Below are 15309 nucleotides of genomic sequence, written 5' to 3' on the forward strand. Positions count from 1 at the left end.
CCTGTGCTCCGCAACGGAAGAGGCCACGACAGTGAGAGGCCCGCGTACCGCAAAAAGAAAAAAAAAAAGAGTCCATCCATGCAGAGCTTAGGATAGACACATCTCAAGAGCATCGTACCACTCTGCCCAATAGACCTTTCTGCAGTGGTGGAATGTTCTAGACTCACCATGTCCAGCATGGTAGCCACTAGCACAAGGGGTTATGGAGTGATGGAGAAATTTATTGTTTTGGTTTGCTTAATTTTATCCATTGAAATTAAGTTGTAAATAGCCATGCATGGTTCTCTGCTACTTTGTGGACAGTGTAGGTTTAGTAAATATTAGTTCTTCTATCTTTTATTTGTCAATAAATGTCTTCAAAAGAGAGATGAGATTTTTTGTGGGTTACATATATCAGGAGGGATAGGATGTGGAGAAATCCTTCGGGTCATGCTGTTTAGTGGAGAGAGATATTCATTTTCTTCTCAATTAAGTCTTACCTTCCAACTTTGGCAAGCACAATAAAGCTTGCTTCTTTGCATTATTAAACAAAAGAGAGAGAGAGAGGTGTTTCACCCTTTGTGCTGCCCGGTGATAGAGCTGGCGCTCCTGTGTGGTCCTGGGGCTCCTGCCCGGGATGCTCTCTCTTTGTAGGTGGACGGGGGCACCTGCCTCGCGACTCGAGAGCATCTTGGATTCCGTCCCCTGACCCGGGAGCCTCTTCTCTTTCCCGCCAGGCCCACGCGAGACAGCGACGATGAGGAGGAGGAGGAACGGCGGGGCCGAGGCTGCGCCCTGCAGTACCAGCACGCCACCGTGCGGGTCCTCACGCAGTTTGTGTCCGAGGGCGCCAGCCCCTGGGGCCGGCCAAGTCACCTGCTCAGTCCCGACTGGCAGTTCGACATCACCCACCTGGTTGCGGAATTCATGAAGCTGGAGGAACCCCATGTGGCCAATCTCCTGGACAGCAGGATCCTGGTCGGGAGGGAGGTTGGCATGGCAACCATCCAGGTAGGAAGCGGAGCTGGGAACCTCTGCACGCGCATCACTGAGTGTGGTGCCCAGCCCCGGGGGAGGCCCACGAGACGGGCGGGTCCTCGTGGCCAATTCCGTGTCCTCGTGATGGCCTCCTGGGGCCCCCGAAAGGTGAGCCTGGACCAGCTCTTTGAGCCCCAAGCTCCTTCCAAACAGAATTGAGAGGGTGGTGGCCACACCCCTTAGCACCGCTATGGCCCCCTCGCTGCTGCATACTCCATTCCCAGCACCCAGCCCGCCCCATCCTGACCGCTCCTCCACCCTCAGTGCCCCCTTTGCAGACGCTCACCTCCTACACCCTCTTAGAACCTTCCCCCATCTCTGCACTGCTCCTGCCAGTGACCAGAGAAGGGTGTGTCCCTTCTTCCTTTCCTCCCTTCTCTCCTTAAGTCAGTCTGTCATTCTGTCATGTAGTCATTCGACAAACTCTCTTCAAAATCCTACTGCCTTGTGGTTGGGAGCCCGCCCGCCGATGCGGGGGACGCGGGTTCGCGCCCCGGTCCGGGAGGGCCTGTGCCCCGCAACGGGAGAGGCCACGACAGTGAGAGGCCCGCATACCGCAAAAAAAAAAATAATAATAAAACTATCCTACTGCGTCTTTTGCTCAAAGAAATGTATAGAATGGTGGGATTTCAGGACAGATGACAGGGCATGAGGGCCTTTTAGTCAACCCATCAAGTCCCACCCTACTGACTCCACCTTTCTGGTTTTTTGTTTGTTTGTTTTTTAATTTTACTGAAGTCGAGTTGATTTACAACGTCGTGTGAGTTTCAGGTGTACAGCACAGTGATTCAGTGTTACGTATACCTATATCCACTCTTTTTCAGCTTCTTTTCTCATATAGGTTATCACAGAGTACTGAGTAGAGTTCCCTGTGCTCTACAGTAGGTCCTTGCTGGTTCTCTGTCTTACACACAGATAGTCGTGTGTGTGACTCCACCGTTTTGGAATGTCATTCTGGATCCTTTCACAACCACCCCAGGTGGAAATGTTAGACATGTTTCTACCATTTCACCTGAGACATCTCAGGTCCTACATGTGGTTTATGAGAGAGGCAGAAAGTAATATTTCAGCAGAGGACACACTGCGCTGGGCGCCCGAAGGGAGAGTAAGCTATTTATAACTCAGGTCTCCAGCTGATTCCGTAATTCACCTAGAATGGGATTTGGGCTGTGCAGAGTCAGTTTGTGTGCGACTCTTCCCGGGTCCAGGCAGCAGGATGGTCATGTACGGTTGACCAGGTTGTGCGGTACGCCAAGAGAGCCTCATCTAAATGGGGAGGGTCATTTCCTTTCAAAGACAGAATGGAGGGCTTCCCTGGTGGCGCAGTGGTTAAGAAGCTGCCTGCCGGTGTAGGGGACACGGCTTCGATCCCTGGTCCGGGAAGATCCCACATGCCGTGAAGCAACTAAGCCCGTGCGCCACAGCTACTGAGCCCGCGTGCCTAGAGCCTGTGCTCCGCAGTGAAGGTTGCCACGGAGCAACCCCTGGTCCGGGAAGATCCCACATGCCGTGAAGCAACTAAGCCCGTGCGCCACAGCTACTGAGCCCGCGTGCCTAGAGCCTGTGCTCCGCAGTGAAGGTAGCCCCCACTCGCTGCAACTAGAGAAAGCCCAAACGCAGCAACAAAGACCCAGTGTAGCCAGAAATAAATTAATTAATTTTTAAAAAAAAAAGAACGGATTTTAATTTTTATGTCCGTTTTCCAAAAGATAGAGCTAAAGTGTCTCAGGGGAGGGGTGACTTTCTCTGATTCTCACAAAGGCCCAGTACGGGCTCGTGTATATAGTGAAGTAGATGTGTGGCTCCTTCACTCTCTATTCTGGACCCTGTTTAGGATGGAGGGAAAGGTTCCATCCTCCAGAAGCAGGTGTGACGGATTTATCTTGTGTCCTGCCCAGGTGCTGTCCCCATTGTCTGACTCCATCCTGGCCGAGAAGACAGTAACCGTGTTAGATGACAAAGTCTCGGTGACAGACCTGGCCATCCAGTTCGTGGCTGGGCTGTCTGTCACCCTTCACCCCAGCACAGAGAACAGCAAGGCCGTCACGGCTGTGGCCACAGCTGAGGAGCTGCTGCGAACCCCCAAACAGGTAGGGGCCTGGATGCCAGAGGTCGAGGGGAGCAAGGCCGGTTGCCACACCTGCTTCAGCCAAAGGGGAGGGAGGTGGGAGGAACGGGGACAGGGTGGCCAAACCACATTCCAGGATGGAGTGATTCGGGCTGTGTAAAACGCACGTGGTTACATCGTCCAAGAAGTGGGGTCTGTGATGAACCAGAATAACGGTACCCAGTGCACAGGGATGGGTTAGTCAGAAGCCTAGCAGCTTAAGACAACAACCACTATCGTTCACAGTTCCGCGGGTCAGGAGTCCGGGCGGGCTCAGCTGGGTGCCATGCTCCTGGGTTCACAGGCTGAGAGCAAAGCCTCTTATCAGGATGCTCTGGGGAAGAATCTGCTCCTGCACTCACTGCTGTGGCTGGCAGAATCCAGCTCTGGTGCAGCTGAATGCTGAGGTTTCTGTTTCTTTGCTAGCTGCTGGCTGGGAGCCTCTCTCTGCTCCCTTCTCTCTGCCCACACCGCCCCCCGCCCCCGCCATCATCTTCAGAACCAGTAACGGCGCGTGGAGTTCTTCTCGTGCTTTCAACCTCTGACTTGCCCTCTGCCACCAGCCAGAGAAAACTCCTCTGCTTCCAAAGGCTCCTGTGACTACACCAGACCCACCCAGCTCAGCCAGGCGGCTCTCCCTAACTTCAACTGTGCATATGACATCATCATGGGAGGGACATCTCGTTATGTTCCCAGGTTCCAAGGACCAGGGTGGACCATTCTAGAAATGCTGCGCGTTGCTGCCTGGTGTGGCTCCAGAGCATTGCCCGCAGGGACCTGGAGTAGGTTCCCATCCGGGTCCGGCTCCCAGGGCTGGTATCCCTGCTCACTTCTCCTGGGGGCAGGAGACTGGCATGGCATTTGCTCGTTTAGAAAGAAAGTGGGGAGACAAGGCGGAAAGCATGAAGCTATTTGCTGAGAACTGGTCATTAATCAGGGGATAACTGACATTGCCACCTCCCTGGCATGGGGCAAGGCCACCCGTCAGTATCCAGCCTCACCCATCTGTCTTCATTGGCTGAGGGTAATTCGAGGGCCCCGGCACTGCCTAAGGGATGGAGTTCATTCCATTTGCAGGCATGACTCTTGAAAGAATAGGAGCTCTAAATCATGCCTGGACGTGTGTTAGTTTAAGTAGTTCAGAATTTCTCATCTTTGGGGAATTGTGTTGGCTTCTCCTGAGACAACCCCTATGTTCCAACCTCGCTGCCACGAGCTAATGGAAGGACTTGGTCTCAATCACACAGCAGGGATGATGGAGATGGAGGTTGGCAAGCCCGCGGGGTTCTGAGGGCTTGATTCGGATTGCCTGCCATTCAGGGGGGCTTGTTTGATGATAAGTTCATTCTCCGTCTAGAGTTGATGAAGAAAAATGAACTCAAGGCGAAAAGTCAGCCAAGATGAACTTGCATGCTGCGTTAACAGCGTTTTATCTCAGCCCTTGGAGTGTGGAAGGCTGGCCCCTTGTTCCTGATATTTCCAACTTTGAAATACAAAATCTGAAAGATGGCTATGCCGTGAATATGAGGGCAGTTGCATTATACTCCCCTGTGCCCTATTAGTGCTAAAGAAAGCTAGGCTAGTGAAGTGAAATGAGGTCTCCCCCGGCATGAAAACATTCGACTGAGGCTTTAGAAGGGGGCCCGTCCGATTGTATGATTTGTAAGTTGATGAAGCTAAAGGAGAGGAGGGCGGTGAGGAAAATTCCTGAACCAGTCATGTCTTAGCTTTGATTCCCCAAAAAGCTGAGCCTGAGATGAGGGTCCGCGTACAAGGACTTCATTTGGGCCGTGAAGGGAACGCCAGAAGGGCGTCGGGAAGTGAGGGAAGGAAGGGAAGACCGCCAAAAGAGTGTGTTCCCAACTCAGCCACCACTGTGGGCTACTGGAGCCTGGGTCTCCTGGGGAAACCGTCAGCCAGCGTAGAAAAGGCTGGAGAGTCATTGTACCTGAGGTCAAGGAAGCTGGGATATTTATCACACCTCCGTCAGCCCTTAGTGGAGGGCTGCTTCTGGAGGGTGTTAATTTCTCAGCATTTCTGGCTGCAGGCATGACCACATGGGTTCCAGAGGCCAGAGTGCCCTCAGGCAAAACCACCGTGTGGGCTTGACAGCTGAAAGTTAAGCAGGCAGGTATTGTAGGAAAGTGGGCAGGTGCCAAGAGCGAGCACACACCATCTTTAGATTTCGTGAACATTCTCACTCACTCCTAACAGGAAGCTGGTGATAGTCTGGGCTTTTCCTTACAAGTGATAGAGGCCTAACTCGGGCTGGTTGAGTCAGACGTCAGAGTTTATCAGTTCATGTCCAAGCATTTGCATCTTCAGGTAAAGCTAGATCCAGATGCTCCGGTGGTGTCTTCAGAAACCTTCATTTTTTTTTATTGGCACTTGTCCTCAATTCTGGAAAATGTCCAGCCCTTATCTCTTTGACTATTGAAGTTCTCCCATATTCTTTGCTTCTGGAACTCCTAACAGAAAACCGTTGGCCATTCTCATTCTCTTTCTCCTTCCTTTCAACCTTCCTTTCCTATGTTTCATCTCTTTATAGTCCTGTGGTTACATTCTGGCTAAGTTTCTTGGCTCAGTCTCCCATTACACTAATTCTCTCCTCAACCACGTCTAATCTGCTGTTCAAACTATCCACTGAGTAATTAATTTCAACCAGAGTATTTTTCATGCCTAGAAGTTCTGTGTGGTTCTTTCCACGGCTACCTGTTCTTTTTCCAGTGACTCCCACTCTTTCAGTGTAGCTTCTACTCCTTTTTACTCTCTTTAACTATTTTTTTTCAGCTTATTTTTGTTGTTGCTTTGTTTTATTTTATAGTCTTTTTCATTTGTTTTATTATCTCGAATCCTTCATCTGCTGATCTTTCTATGTGAAATTTTTATGGCTTTCTCTCATGGTAGAGCCTTCCCTCCTAGGGATTGTAATTTTTTTTTATCATGAGCACCTCTTGAGCTGTGGTTGCTTTGTTTTATATGCTTCCTGGGGAATTCCTGTGCAGTTTTGCATGTGGATGGGTCCAGTTTCAAGTAAATGTCTTGCAGCTCCTTCATCAGGTGTTATAACTTCAGACTCCCCGCTCCTGGGGAAGGGGTGAGGTTCTGATTTCCAAGGGAGGCATTTTCACACCCAGTGCTCAGCGCACAGACGAGCATCACTGATGTGCCTCTGGCCCAGTGGGTAGGCTGTCTCACCCCCATATGTGGAGAGGAGTCCTGGCTTTATGTAAAAGGTTTCACCCCACTCTGACACATGCCTAGGTGGGCATCACCGTCCCAGCCACTGGCTGGTAGGTCTTCGAGCAGCTCTGCACGCCCTCGAGCTGCCTCAGTAACAGTTACCTATTTGCACCACTCTAGTATGCCTTCTCTTTTTATTTCTGATTCCTGGGAATTTGCATCTCTTATTTGTATATTTTCACCTAGTTTTTTACTAGTTTATACTTAGCCAGTCTTCTTTGTTGTTGGGACATGCTCTTAAGATTCTCTCTCTCTCTCTCTCTCTCTCTCTCTCTCCCTCCCCCTCCATCTCTTAACTTTCTCTCCCTTGTGCTGGCCTCAGCTTCCAGCAGACTGTCCCTAAGTGGTTGCAGGATGGCCACTCCCCATTCCAGCTTGCATGCCAACTCAGTAGTTCCAGGGGAAATAAATTCTGCTCTAATTCCAACAAAAGCCCAGAGGTCACATCCCATTGGCTGGTTTGGGTCATGTGCCTCTTTCTGAGCCAATCACTGTGAAAAGGGTAGCAAAATGTTCTGATTGGCCAGACTTTGGACATATGCCCACCTCTGGAACTGGAGAGGAGGGTCCCTCCCACCCATATACTCCTCAGACTCTGAATGGAGAAAAGGCACATGGTTCTGAAAGGAAAATTAGTGCTCTAGCCCCCATTGGAAAGGAGGAGTGGAAACTGGTCAGGCCAAATAGATGTCCATCCCAGACCCTATGGTTTAGGTATTCACATTCCCACTTTCATTTGGGGAAACTGAGGCCCAGAAGAATTGGTTTAAAGAAAAATCTTCCCGGGGAAATAGTGGATCCATGTATTTAATTCAAAACTCCCACTTCAAACCCTCTGCCCTTTGCCATGGTGTCCAGAGGCCAGGACTAGAGGAAACACAGGATCCTTTGCCCACAACAGACCCCTGGGGGTCCGTTAGCTCTTCCCAACCAGGATATCACTGCCCATTTCCTTCTCCCCCTGCACCCTGCTTCACCTTCATAACATCCAGCAGACTGTCCAACAGGAGCTGTCCTGGCCATTTCACAGCCAGTGCCAACCCATCTCCCTCCTAACCTCCAGTCACCTTCCTTCCTCCCTGTACATTGAACTGTACATTAAAAAGTAAAACTTAGGGGGCTTCCCTGGTGGCGCAGTGGTGGAGAGTCCGCCTGCCGATGCAGGGGACACGGGTTCGTGCCCCGGTCCGGGAAGATCCCACGTGCCGCGGAGCGGCTGGGCCCGTGAGCCGTGGCCGCTGAGCCTGCGCGTCCGGAGCCTGTGCTCCGCAACGGGAGAGGCCACAACAGTGAGAGGCCCATGTACCGCAAAAGAAAAAAAAAAAAAAAACAAAAGTAAAACTTAGGGAATTCCCTGGTGGTCCAGTGGTTAGGACTCTATGCTTTCACTGCTGAGGGGCCAGGTTCAATCCCTGGTCGATGAACTAAGATCCCACAAGTAATGCGGCACAGCCAGGAAACATTTAAAACTTAGCACATCAAACTTATGCAGAACTAACATCCCGGCCCAGCTCCAGGAAACATCCCAGGCTGCCCCAATAAACAGCCATGTATTGTTTACTCTCTGTCAGTCTTCTGTCCAAGACTACTCAGTGTCTGGCACACGGCCTGACACAGAAGAGGCTTTTAATACATGTCCCTGAAATGATCAGATGAATGAAAACTGGACCACTCAATGCCTGTTCTTAGAGGACAGGGAAGAATTCCAGACACATCGCAATTGTTTCCTTCAACCCCTGGCCTGGTCAATGACCTCAGAGTCAAAGGCAGCCAGGGACTGACTAGCAAACGTGCTTAAGCCTTGAGATGAACTGGCCGGACTCAAACCCAGCTCTGTCACTTAGCGCTGGAAACCTGGGTGAGCGTCGGGTCCCCACTGTGATCCAGTCTACTCACCTGCAGAATGAGAAGTATAGATAATAGTATGTACCTTGTATACTGGTGTGGTGATTAAATGAGTTGATCATAAAAACCACTTAGAACAGTGGCTGGTACCCAGGAAGCACTATGGACACCTTGGCTTCCATCACCACCGTGGTAGGTGCAATAATGGCGCACCGTAGGTGGCCACGTGTGATTCCTAGGCCCTGTGAATACGTCACCTGGTGTGTCAAAGGGGACTTTGCAGGTGTGATGAAGGATCTTGAGATGGAGCGATTACCGTGGGTTATGCGGAGAATGGAACATACTGAACGCAGTGTGATCACAAGGGTTCTGATAGGAGGGAAGGGGGGGCGTCGGCGTGATGAGCCAGCAGACACGCTCAAGTGACGTCGCCGGGAATAGATTCAGTGGAGCCTAATAAATTCAGTGAGGGCTTTTTATGGGGTCTTTTCCCTGGGTAAGGATTACACTGGAGCTGTCACTGCCTGTCTGCGTTGGTTCTTGTTTCCATTAAGGTGATTCCCGGATCTTGATATAAAACCTGGATTTTTTTTTCCCCAGGTTCACCAGCCAGCAGGTCTGGATTTTAAGCCCTGCCGCTAAGTCTCTGGGTTCTGTTCTAGAATGGGGGCAGGCGCGATGCCCAGAGAAGAGGCGTCTCCCCCCTCCCGCCTCCCCCGTGGATTTCTAACTGCCGCTCTCCCCGCAGGAAGCCGTGGTCAGCACTTGGCTCCAGTTCAGCGATGGCTCAGTGACACCCCTGGACATCTACGACACCAAGGACTTCACCCTGACCGCCACGTCCCTGGACGAGGCCGTCGTGTCCGTCCCCCAGCCCCGCTCGCCCAGGTGGCCCGTTGTCGTGGCCGAAGGGGAAGGCCAGGGACCCCTGGTCCGAGTGGACCTGACCATCGCGGAGGCTTGCCAGAAATCCAAACGCAAGAGCGTCCTGGCCGTGGGCGTCGGCACCGTCAGGGTCAAGTTCGGCCAGCGCGACGCCGACTCCGGCCCCGGCGGGGCCTACGAGGAGGCCGAGATGAAGAACCACGCCAGCGGCCGGCGCCCCAAGGGCCAGGAGGGGCCCTGGTACGGCGGCTCCCCCGCGGAGCGCGAGGACGGGGCCCCCCGCCGGGGCGGCCCCACGGCCAAGTCGCTGCTGGACAACAAGGTGGGCAAGAACAGCCGGCTGGACGGGGGCCGGCTGGCGGGCGAGGGCCAGCTGCAGACCATCCCCATCGACTTCGCCAACTTCCCGGCGCAGGTGGACCTGCCGCGGGCGGGGGCCGGGCCGGGGGCCGGCGACCTGGTGCAGGCGCCCCGCGGCCTCAGCGACCTGGAGATCGGCATGTACGCCCTGCTGGGGGTCTTCTGCCTGGCCATCCTCGTCTTCCTCATCAACTGCGCCACCTTCGCCCTCAAGTACAGGCACAAGCAGGTGCCCCTGGAAGGCCAGGCCTCCGTGACCCACTCGCACGACTGGGTGTGGCTGGGCAACGAGGCGGAGCTCCTGGAGGACGTGGGCGACGGGTCCCCCCGGCAGGACGAGCACACGACCGTCATAGACGAGAGCGACCGCCTCCTGCTCAGCGGAGGCTCCCAAAAGCACGGGCACAGCCAGGTCCCGAGGCCCGCCGACGCCGGGGACAGACAGGGCAGGGACCAGAAGCTCGAGCCCCTGCACTCGCCCACCTCCAAGAGGAAAAAGGTGAAGTTCACCACCTTCACCACCATCCCCGCCGACGACAGCTGTCCTACCGTGAACTCCATCCTCGGCGGCACCGACGAGGACATCAAGTGGGTGTGCCAGGACGTGGGCGTGGCCGCCCCCAAAGAGCTCAGAGACCACCTGGAGGAGCTCAAGGACAAAGCCTAGGCCCCTCTGGCCGAAGGGCCAGCGCTTGGACGCCCTCCTTCGGTTCCAGAGTAGATCTGGGGCTGAACAGGGAATCGTTGGGGTCTCCCTTCGAAACCAGTTGGAAATTCTGAAGCCGGAAACGGACAGTCTTTTGTAATCAGAGGCTGATGACGGCAGGTGTTCGCAAGTCGGCGTAGTAAACTCGGGGAAGGGAGCTTCTGGAGACGTTTGACCTGCGCGGGGCCAAATTGGGAAGGTTATTTTATGAGTCAAAATATAACCCAGACAAGCTACCAAAAAGTATTTGTTAAAAAAAAAATGCAAAAAGACAAATAAAAAGACAAGTAATCATCTGTTTATATTTCTAATAAAGGAGCAAAATATATTAAAACTAGGGCCTGCTAAGAGACATTTTCCATTTTAATTCAATATTCTTTTCCCAGGACAGCCTTGGACTGTCACCCTGGGCTTTGGGGAGGAGACGTTTCTGAATATTGGTTGTCTCTTGGGATAGACCTGAGGCTATTTACATCTCTACTTAATAATCTTTTCTTCTTCCACATTCTCTTTTTTTCCCCTCCTTTTTTTCTTTTTGTGTCTTAGACTTCCATTTGATTTATATTTAATGTTTATTCCTGAGGATCCAATGGTATATTTTCCTAAATTAAACCAATTATATTCCTATACATCAGATGAATGCTTAGAAACGATGTCAGTTAAACCACTCCTTAAGTATTACGTTTGATGCTTTTCTGTATCCCTCCAGCCTGGTTGATATTTGCTGGGTTTTCTGCAATCAGGGGGAGTTCTCAGAGCCTTTGGAGGGATGGGGGAAGATGCCTTCACCCATCACCACTACACCCACCACAGGGCCAAAGTCAGTGCGTGGGACATTGGCAGAGTCTGGACCAGTGGGACACAGCCAACAGCGCAGAGCCCAGCCGGCTTCCCCTGACCACTCCAGGACTCCATCACTGGTGTCGTGCGGCTGCTTCTCCCAGGGGAAGATGAGGTCAGCTCCGCAAGAGGGAAACCAGACCCAAGACTAATCAGCAACAACCTCACAGGGCAGATCTATCCCGAGACATGCTGATATTGCCAAATGAACAGGGATAAAAAAACGGTCTGAGGGTTTTTCAGTTGTTTTTCTTACTTCGTTAGGCAGGGTATACCAGCATAAACGGAAAACACGAAAATCTACGTTAGATTGTCAATCAACTGTGCTTTCTGGTACCAGCCTAATCGTGTAGCCGCCCATTGCAAAATGCACTCATCCAAAGTGAAGTGTGCGAGGCAGAGGAGACCACGAGGTAGGGACACAAACCCCAAGACTCCGTTCTGTCCGCAGCTGCTGGGGACGAAGCCGCCCGGCTGTCACGTGATGCTCTCAGTGGGGCGGTGCCCGCAGATACCGGGAATGCTTCCTGGTTTTTTTTTTTTTTAATTACTAAAATCAGTAGCTAAGAAAGGGTCCTCGAAGCCTCATAACCTTAGCTGGACCTTTTAAAAAGATATTTCTAGCACATATTAGAGACGGGGAAAAGGAGCTATTTATTTATACCTGTGATGCCAATTGTCATTTAACATATTCCAAGTCAGTATCTCGTGGGCTGTCTCGTATTTCACTGAACTCCTATTATTTCTTCTCCTCGCCAAATGTACAACTTGTTAAAGAAATAAACCGTCTGCTAGTCTAGAAGGAAAACTATACACTGTTGGCTTGTTTTCCTCTTGGTTTCTTGGCTGATCCAGAGTAATTCCTAACAAGGGAAACTTTCAATCACCTGCCCACTGTCAGCTACATCAGCGGTTCTCAGACGTCAGCACGCTCAGGGTCACCAGGAGAAAATGTGCATTCCTGACGTGTTCCAGGGTGACGCTGATGCTGTCTGTCCCCCCCCACCCCCCAGTGCACTTCCAGTTCACATCGAAGGAGAAGGAGAGCCTTGACATTGAATGGAAAACTGTGTTGATCTCTCATCTGGGGTAAAGGTGTACTTTTATTCTGATTATTTTTGCATTTGTTGTTGTTTTTGAAGTTCCAGTGGGATTGTGGTTCCTTTGGCTGGTTGAGGGAAGAGAATTTTTTGGTTGACGACAAGAGAGTGATTTTTTAAAATAAGTTTTATTTTTTTGATTAAAAAAATTATATAATTTTTTAACAACTTTATTGGAGTATAATTGCTTTACATTGTTGTGTTAGTTGATGCTGTATAACAAAGTGAATCAGCTATACGTATACGTATATCCCCACATCTCCTCCCTCCTTGTGTCTCCCTCCCACCCTCCCTATCCCACCCCTCTAGGTGGTCACAAAGCACCGAGCTGATCTCCCTGTGCTATGTGGCTGCTTCCCACTACCTACCTATTTTACATTTGGTAGTTTATATATGTCCATGCCACGCTCTCACTTCGTCCCAGCTTACACTTCCCCCTCCCCCGTCCTCAAGTCCATTCTCTACGTTTGCGTCTTTATTCCTGTCCTGCCCCTAGGTTGTTCAGAACTTTTTTTTTTTTAGATTCCATATATATGCGTTAGCATACGGTATTTGTTTTTCTCTTTCTGACTTCCTTCACTCTGTATGACAGGCTCTAGGTCCATCCACCTCACTACAAATAACTCAGTTTTGTTCCTTTTTATGGCTGAGTAATATTCCGTTGTATATATGTGCCACATCGTCTTTATCCATTCATCTGTCGATGGACACTTAGGTTGCTTCCACGTCCTGGCTATTGTAAACAGAGCTGCAGTGAACATTGTGGTCCATGACTCTTTTTGAATTATGGTTTTCTCAGGGTCTATGCCCAGTAGTGGGATTGCTGGGTTGTATGGTAGTTCTATTTTTAGTTTTTTGAGAAACCTCCCTACTAATAACAGCCTATTGAGACCTAATTCACGTAACATAAAATGGACCCATCTAGAGTGTACAATTCAATGGTAACATAAAATGGGCCCATCTAGAGTGTACAATTCAATGGTCGTATATTCAGAGTGGTGCATCACATCAATTTTAGAAAACTTTCATCATCCCAAGAAGAAACTCCATACTCATCAGATTCACTCCCCATTTCCCCACCCCCTCACCAAATTCCCAGCCCCAGGCAACCACTGATCTACTCTCTCTCTGCATGGATTTACCTGGCGGTGGTGGGGGGCTAGTATCTATATCATTATGGGAGAGTCTATGAGAAGCCGATGGGATTCACATATTGTCACTGTTTTTTTTGTTGTTTGTTTTTGGCCACGACACATGGCCTTGTGGGATCCTAGTTTCCCAACCAGGGATTGAATCCAGGCCCTCAGCAGTGAAAGCACGGAGTCCTAACCACTGGACCGCCAGGGAAGTCCCTGTGAGTGTTTCTTAATCGAGGCACCAGGGGAGCTTTGTTCTCCCACAGCGTGGCTGCCCGTGTGCAGTAGAACAGCCTGCAATACCTTTTCTGTAGAAACCACATCCACTCCTAAACCGAGCTCCCTACCTAGCCAGCTCATGGATTGCTTTAAAAGAATCAGGCTTCAAATCAAGAGAAAGAGTGTACTGTGGTTGGATCTAATGCTGGTTGCTTCATTTCTGCCCCAAGTTAAACTCTAAAGAAGGCCAGCTGCTGGCCTTGGGCAGATCCCTCCGCGGTCCACGGGGGTCAACCGAGCTGCCCCGGTTCTGAGAGCCTGAGCCAGTGAGGATGTTTGACAACTGCCTCCCTCAAGGGGCACGTGCCATGGTGTCAGTAGAGCTAAGAGGCCGTGTTGGGGGGACCAATGGGTCCCATTTCCCCTGGGACTGTCCTGGTTTTAAGACTGGAATCCTCTCAGGATAAACAGGATGCTCGGCCACCCTGGGTGACATAAGTGACTCCAACTATCATTAACAACTTTCCGCTGGTCACTTCAGGCGACCAGGGCCTCATGGTGTCAAAATGTCTCTTTCATTGTCAATGTAAGACTCAATTACGACCTCGCCTAGGGAGGGACACAGCTCCAGTATTGCCAGACCCTGAAACAAACTGGGAGGTTCCGCGAGGACGTCTGCTCTCCTTCCTGCACCAGCGCTGCCCTTCCTGCCAAGCCCGCCTACCCTTGGGATGTGAACCTGTGACCCCACTGAATGAGCCTGTAGGTGTCTGACCTCTGACTCCCTAGGATGGGTGTCAGCTCCGTGCTGCAAATAAGGTCACAAGGGAGATGAGTGTGCACCGTTTTAAATAAGGTGCTGCCTTTTTACGGTGATGTGAGCCCGTCAGACCGGCAGGTGGGCAAAACAATAGCAAGGCTTTCCAGATAGACAGTCTGTAGTTCTTCCTTCCTGCTAAAATGATCAAGTACAACAAGGGTAGCTTGGCTCTTGGATGCCGGTCCCATGATTCATGTCACATGCACTTATTGAGCACCTGCTGTGTGCCTGGTTTGGGGAACACACAAAGAATGGAGTCATTAACAAGACCTCAAGGTGCTGCCAGTCGGAGGGTGGAAGCAGAGACGGGGGCAGTTAGTTAAGCACAGAACGGCGGGGGGTCAGGGGAGGTGGGCAGTGCCTTCACCCCCCGTTGCCCTTATGTTCCCACCAGCTCGTTCACGGTCACCTGTAGACTCCAGCCAGACTGATGGCCTCTCAGAACACAAGGCTCTGAGAAAACAAACTGTCCTTTCTCGTAAGTGAGTAGATCTTAACTAATATTACAGTCGACCCTGCACAAGCAGGGGTTAGGGCGCCGACCCTCCCTGCAGCGGAAAATCCAAGTAGAGTTTACAGTCCACCCTTCTTATCCGTGATTCCCAGTCAGTGGATTCAGCCAACCCTGGATCTTGCAAGACTGTAGTATTTACCTTGGAAAACAATCCGCGTATAAGTGGACCCTTGCAGTTCAAATACATGTTGTTGGAGGGTCAACTGTAATATTTATTAGCATTAATCTTTATTGTGATCGACAATAGTGTATTAACATTATTTTAATAATATTAACAACAACTACTATAACAATAATAGTAATGAGACTCCATTTAACAAGTCTGGGTCAGACTCAGTATTAAACGTCCTTAGTGTGTGTTGTTATTCACTCACAACAACCCTCTGAGGCATGTGTGTTTCCCCCCATATCAGAGGTGAGGAAACAGCATCCTTCTCAAGGTCAAGACTAGGAGCTAGCAGAGCCAGACTCAAACCCCTGACCGTATCTCCAAAAACTGTGGTCTTGATTATTACAC

The 15309-nt window shown here is 50.9% G+C and overlaps 1 protein-coding gene and 1 long non-coding RNA gene across 2 annotated transcripts in view; one reads left to right on the forward strand and one right to left on the reverse strand.

The window, feature by feature from the left end:
• Positions 1-10161, forward strand: part of TMEM132C (transmembrane protein 132C) — a 386766-nt gene extending 376605 nt beyond the window's left edge. Inside the window, exons 7-9 of the mRNA XM_024121135.3 lie at positions 717-990; positions 2916-3107; positions 8961-10161. Coding sequence (XP_023976903.1) covers positions 717-990; positions 2916-3107; positions 8961-10124 — 1630 coding nt within the window. The 3' untranslated portion in view covers positions 10125-10161. The remainder of the gene's footprint in view (positions 1-716; positions 991-2915; positions 3108-8960) is intronic.
• A 3-nt stretch (positions 10162-10164) lies between these two features.
• The window catches only part of LOC114484362 (uncharacterized), a 38601-nt gene continuing 33456 nt past the window's right edge, over positions 10165-15309 (reverse strand). Inside the window, exon 3 of the long non-coding RNA XR_003677152.2 lies at positions 10165-10339. This is a non-coding gene — a long non-coding RNA (uncharacterized lncRNA). The remainder of the gene's footprint in view (positions 10340-15309) is intronic.

Source organism: Physeter macrocephalus, chromosome 19 (genome assembly GCF_002837175.3).
Source record: "Physeter macrocephalus isolate SW-GA chromosome 19, ASM283717v5, whole genome shotgun sequence".
NCBI classification, from domain to species: Eukaryota; Metazoa; Chordata; class Mammalia; order Artiodactyla; family Physeteridae; genus Physeter; species Physeter macrocephalus.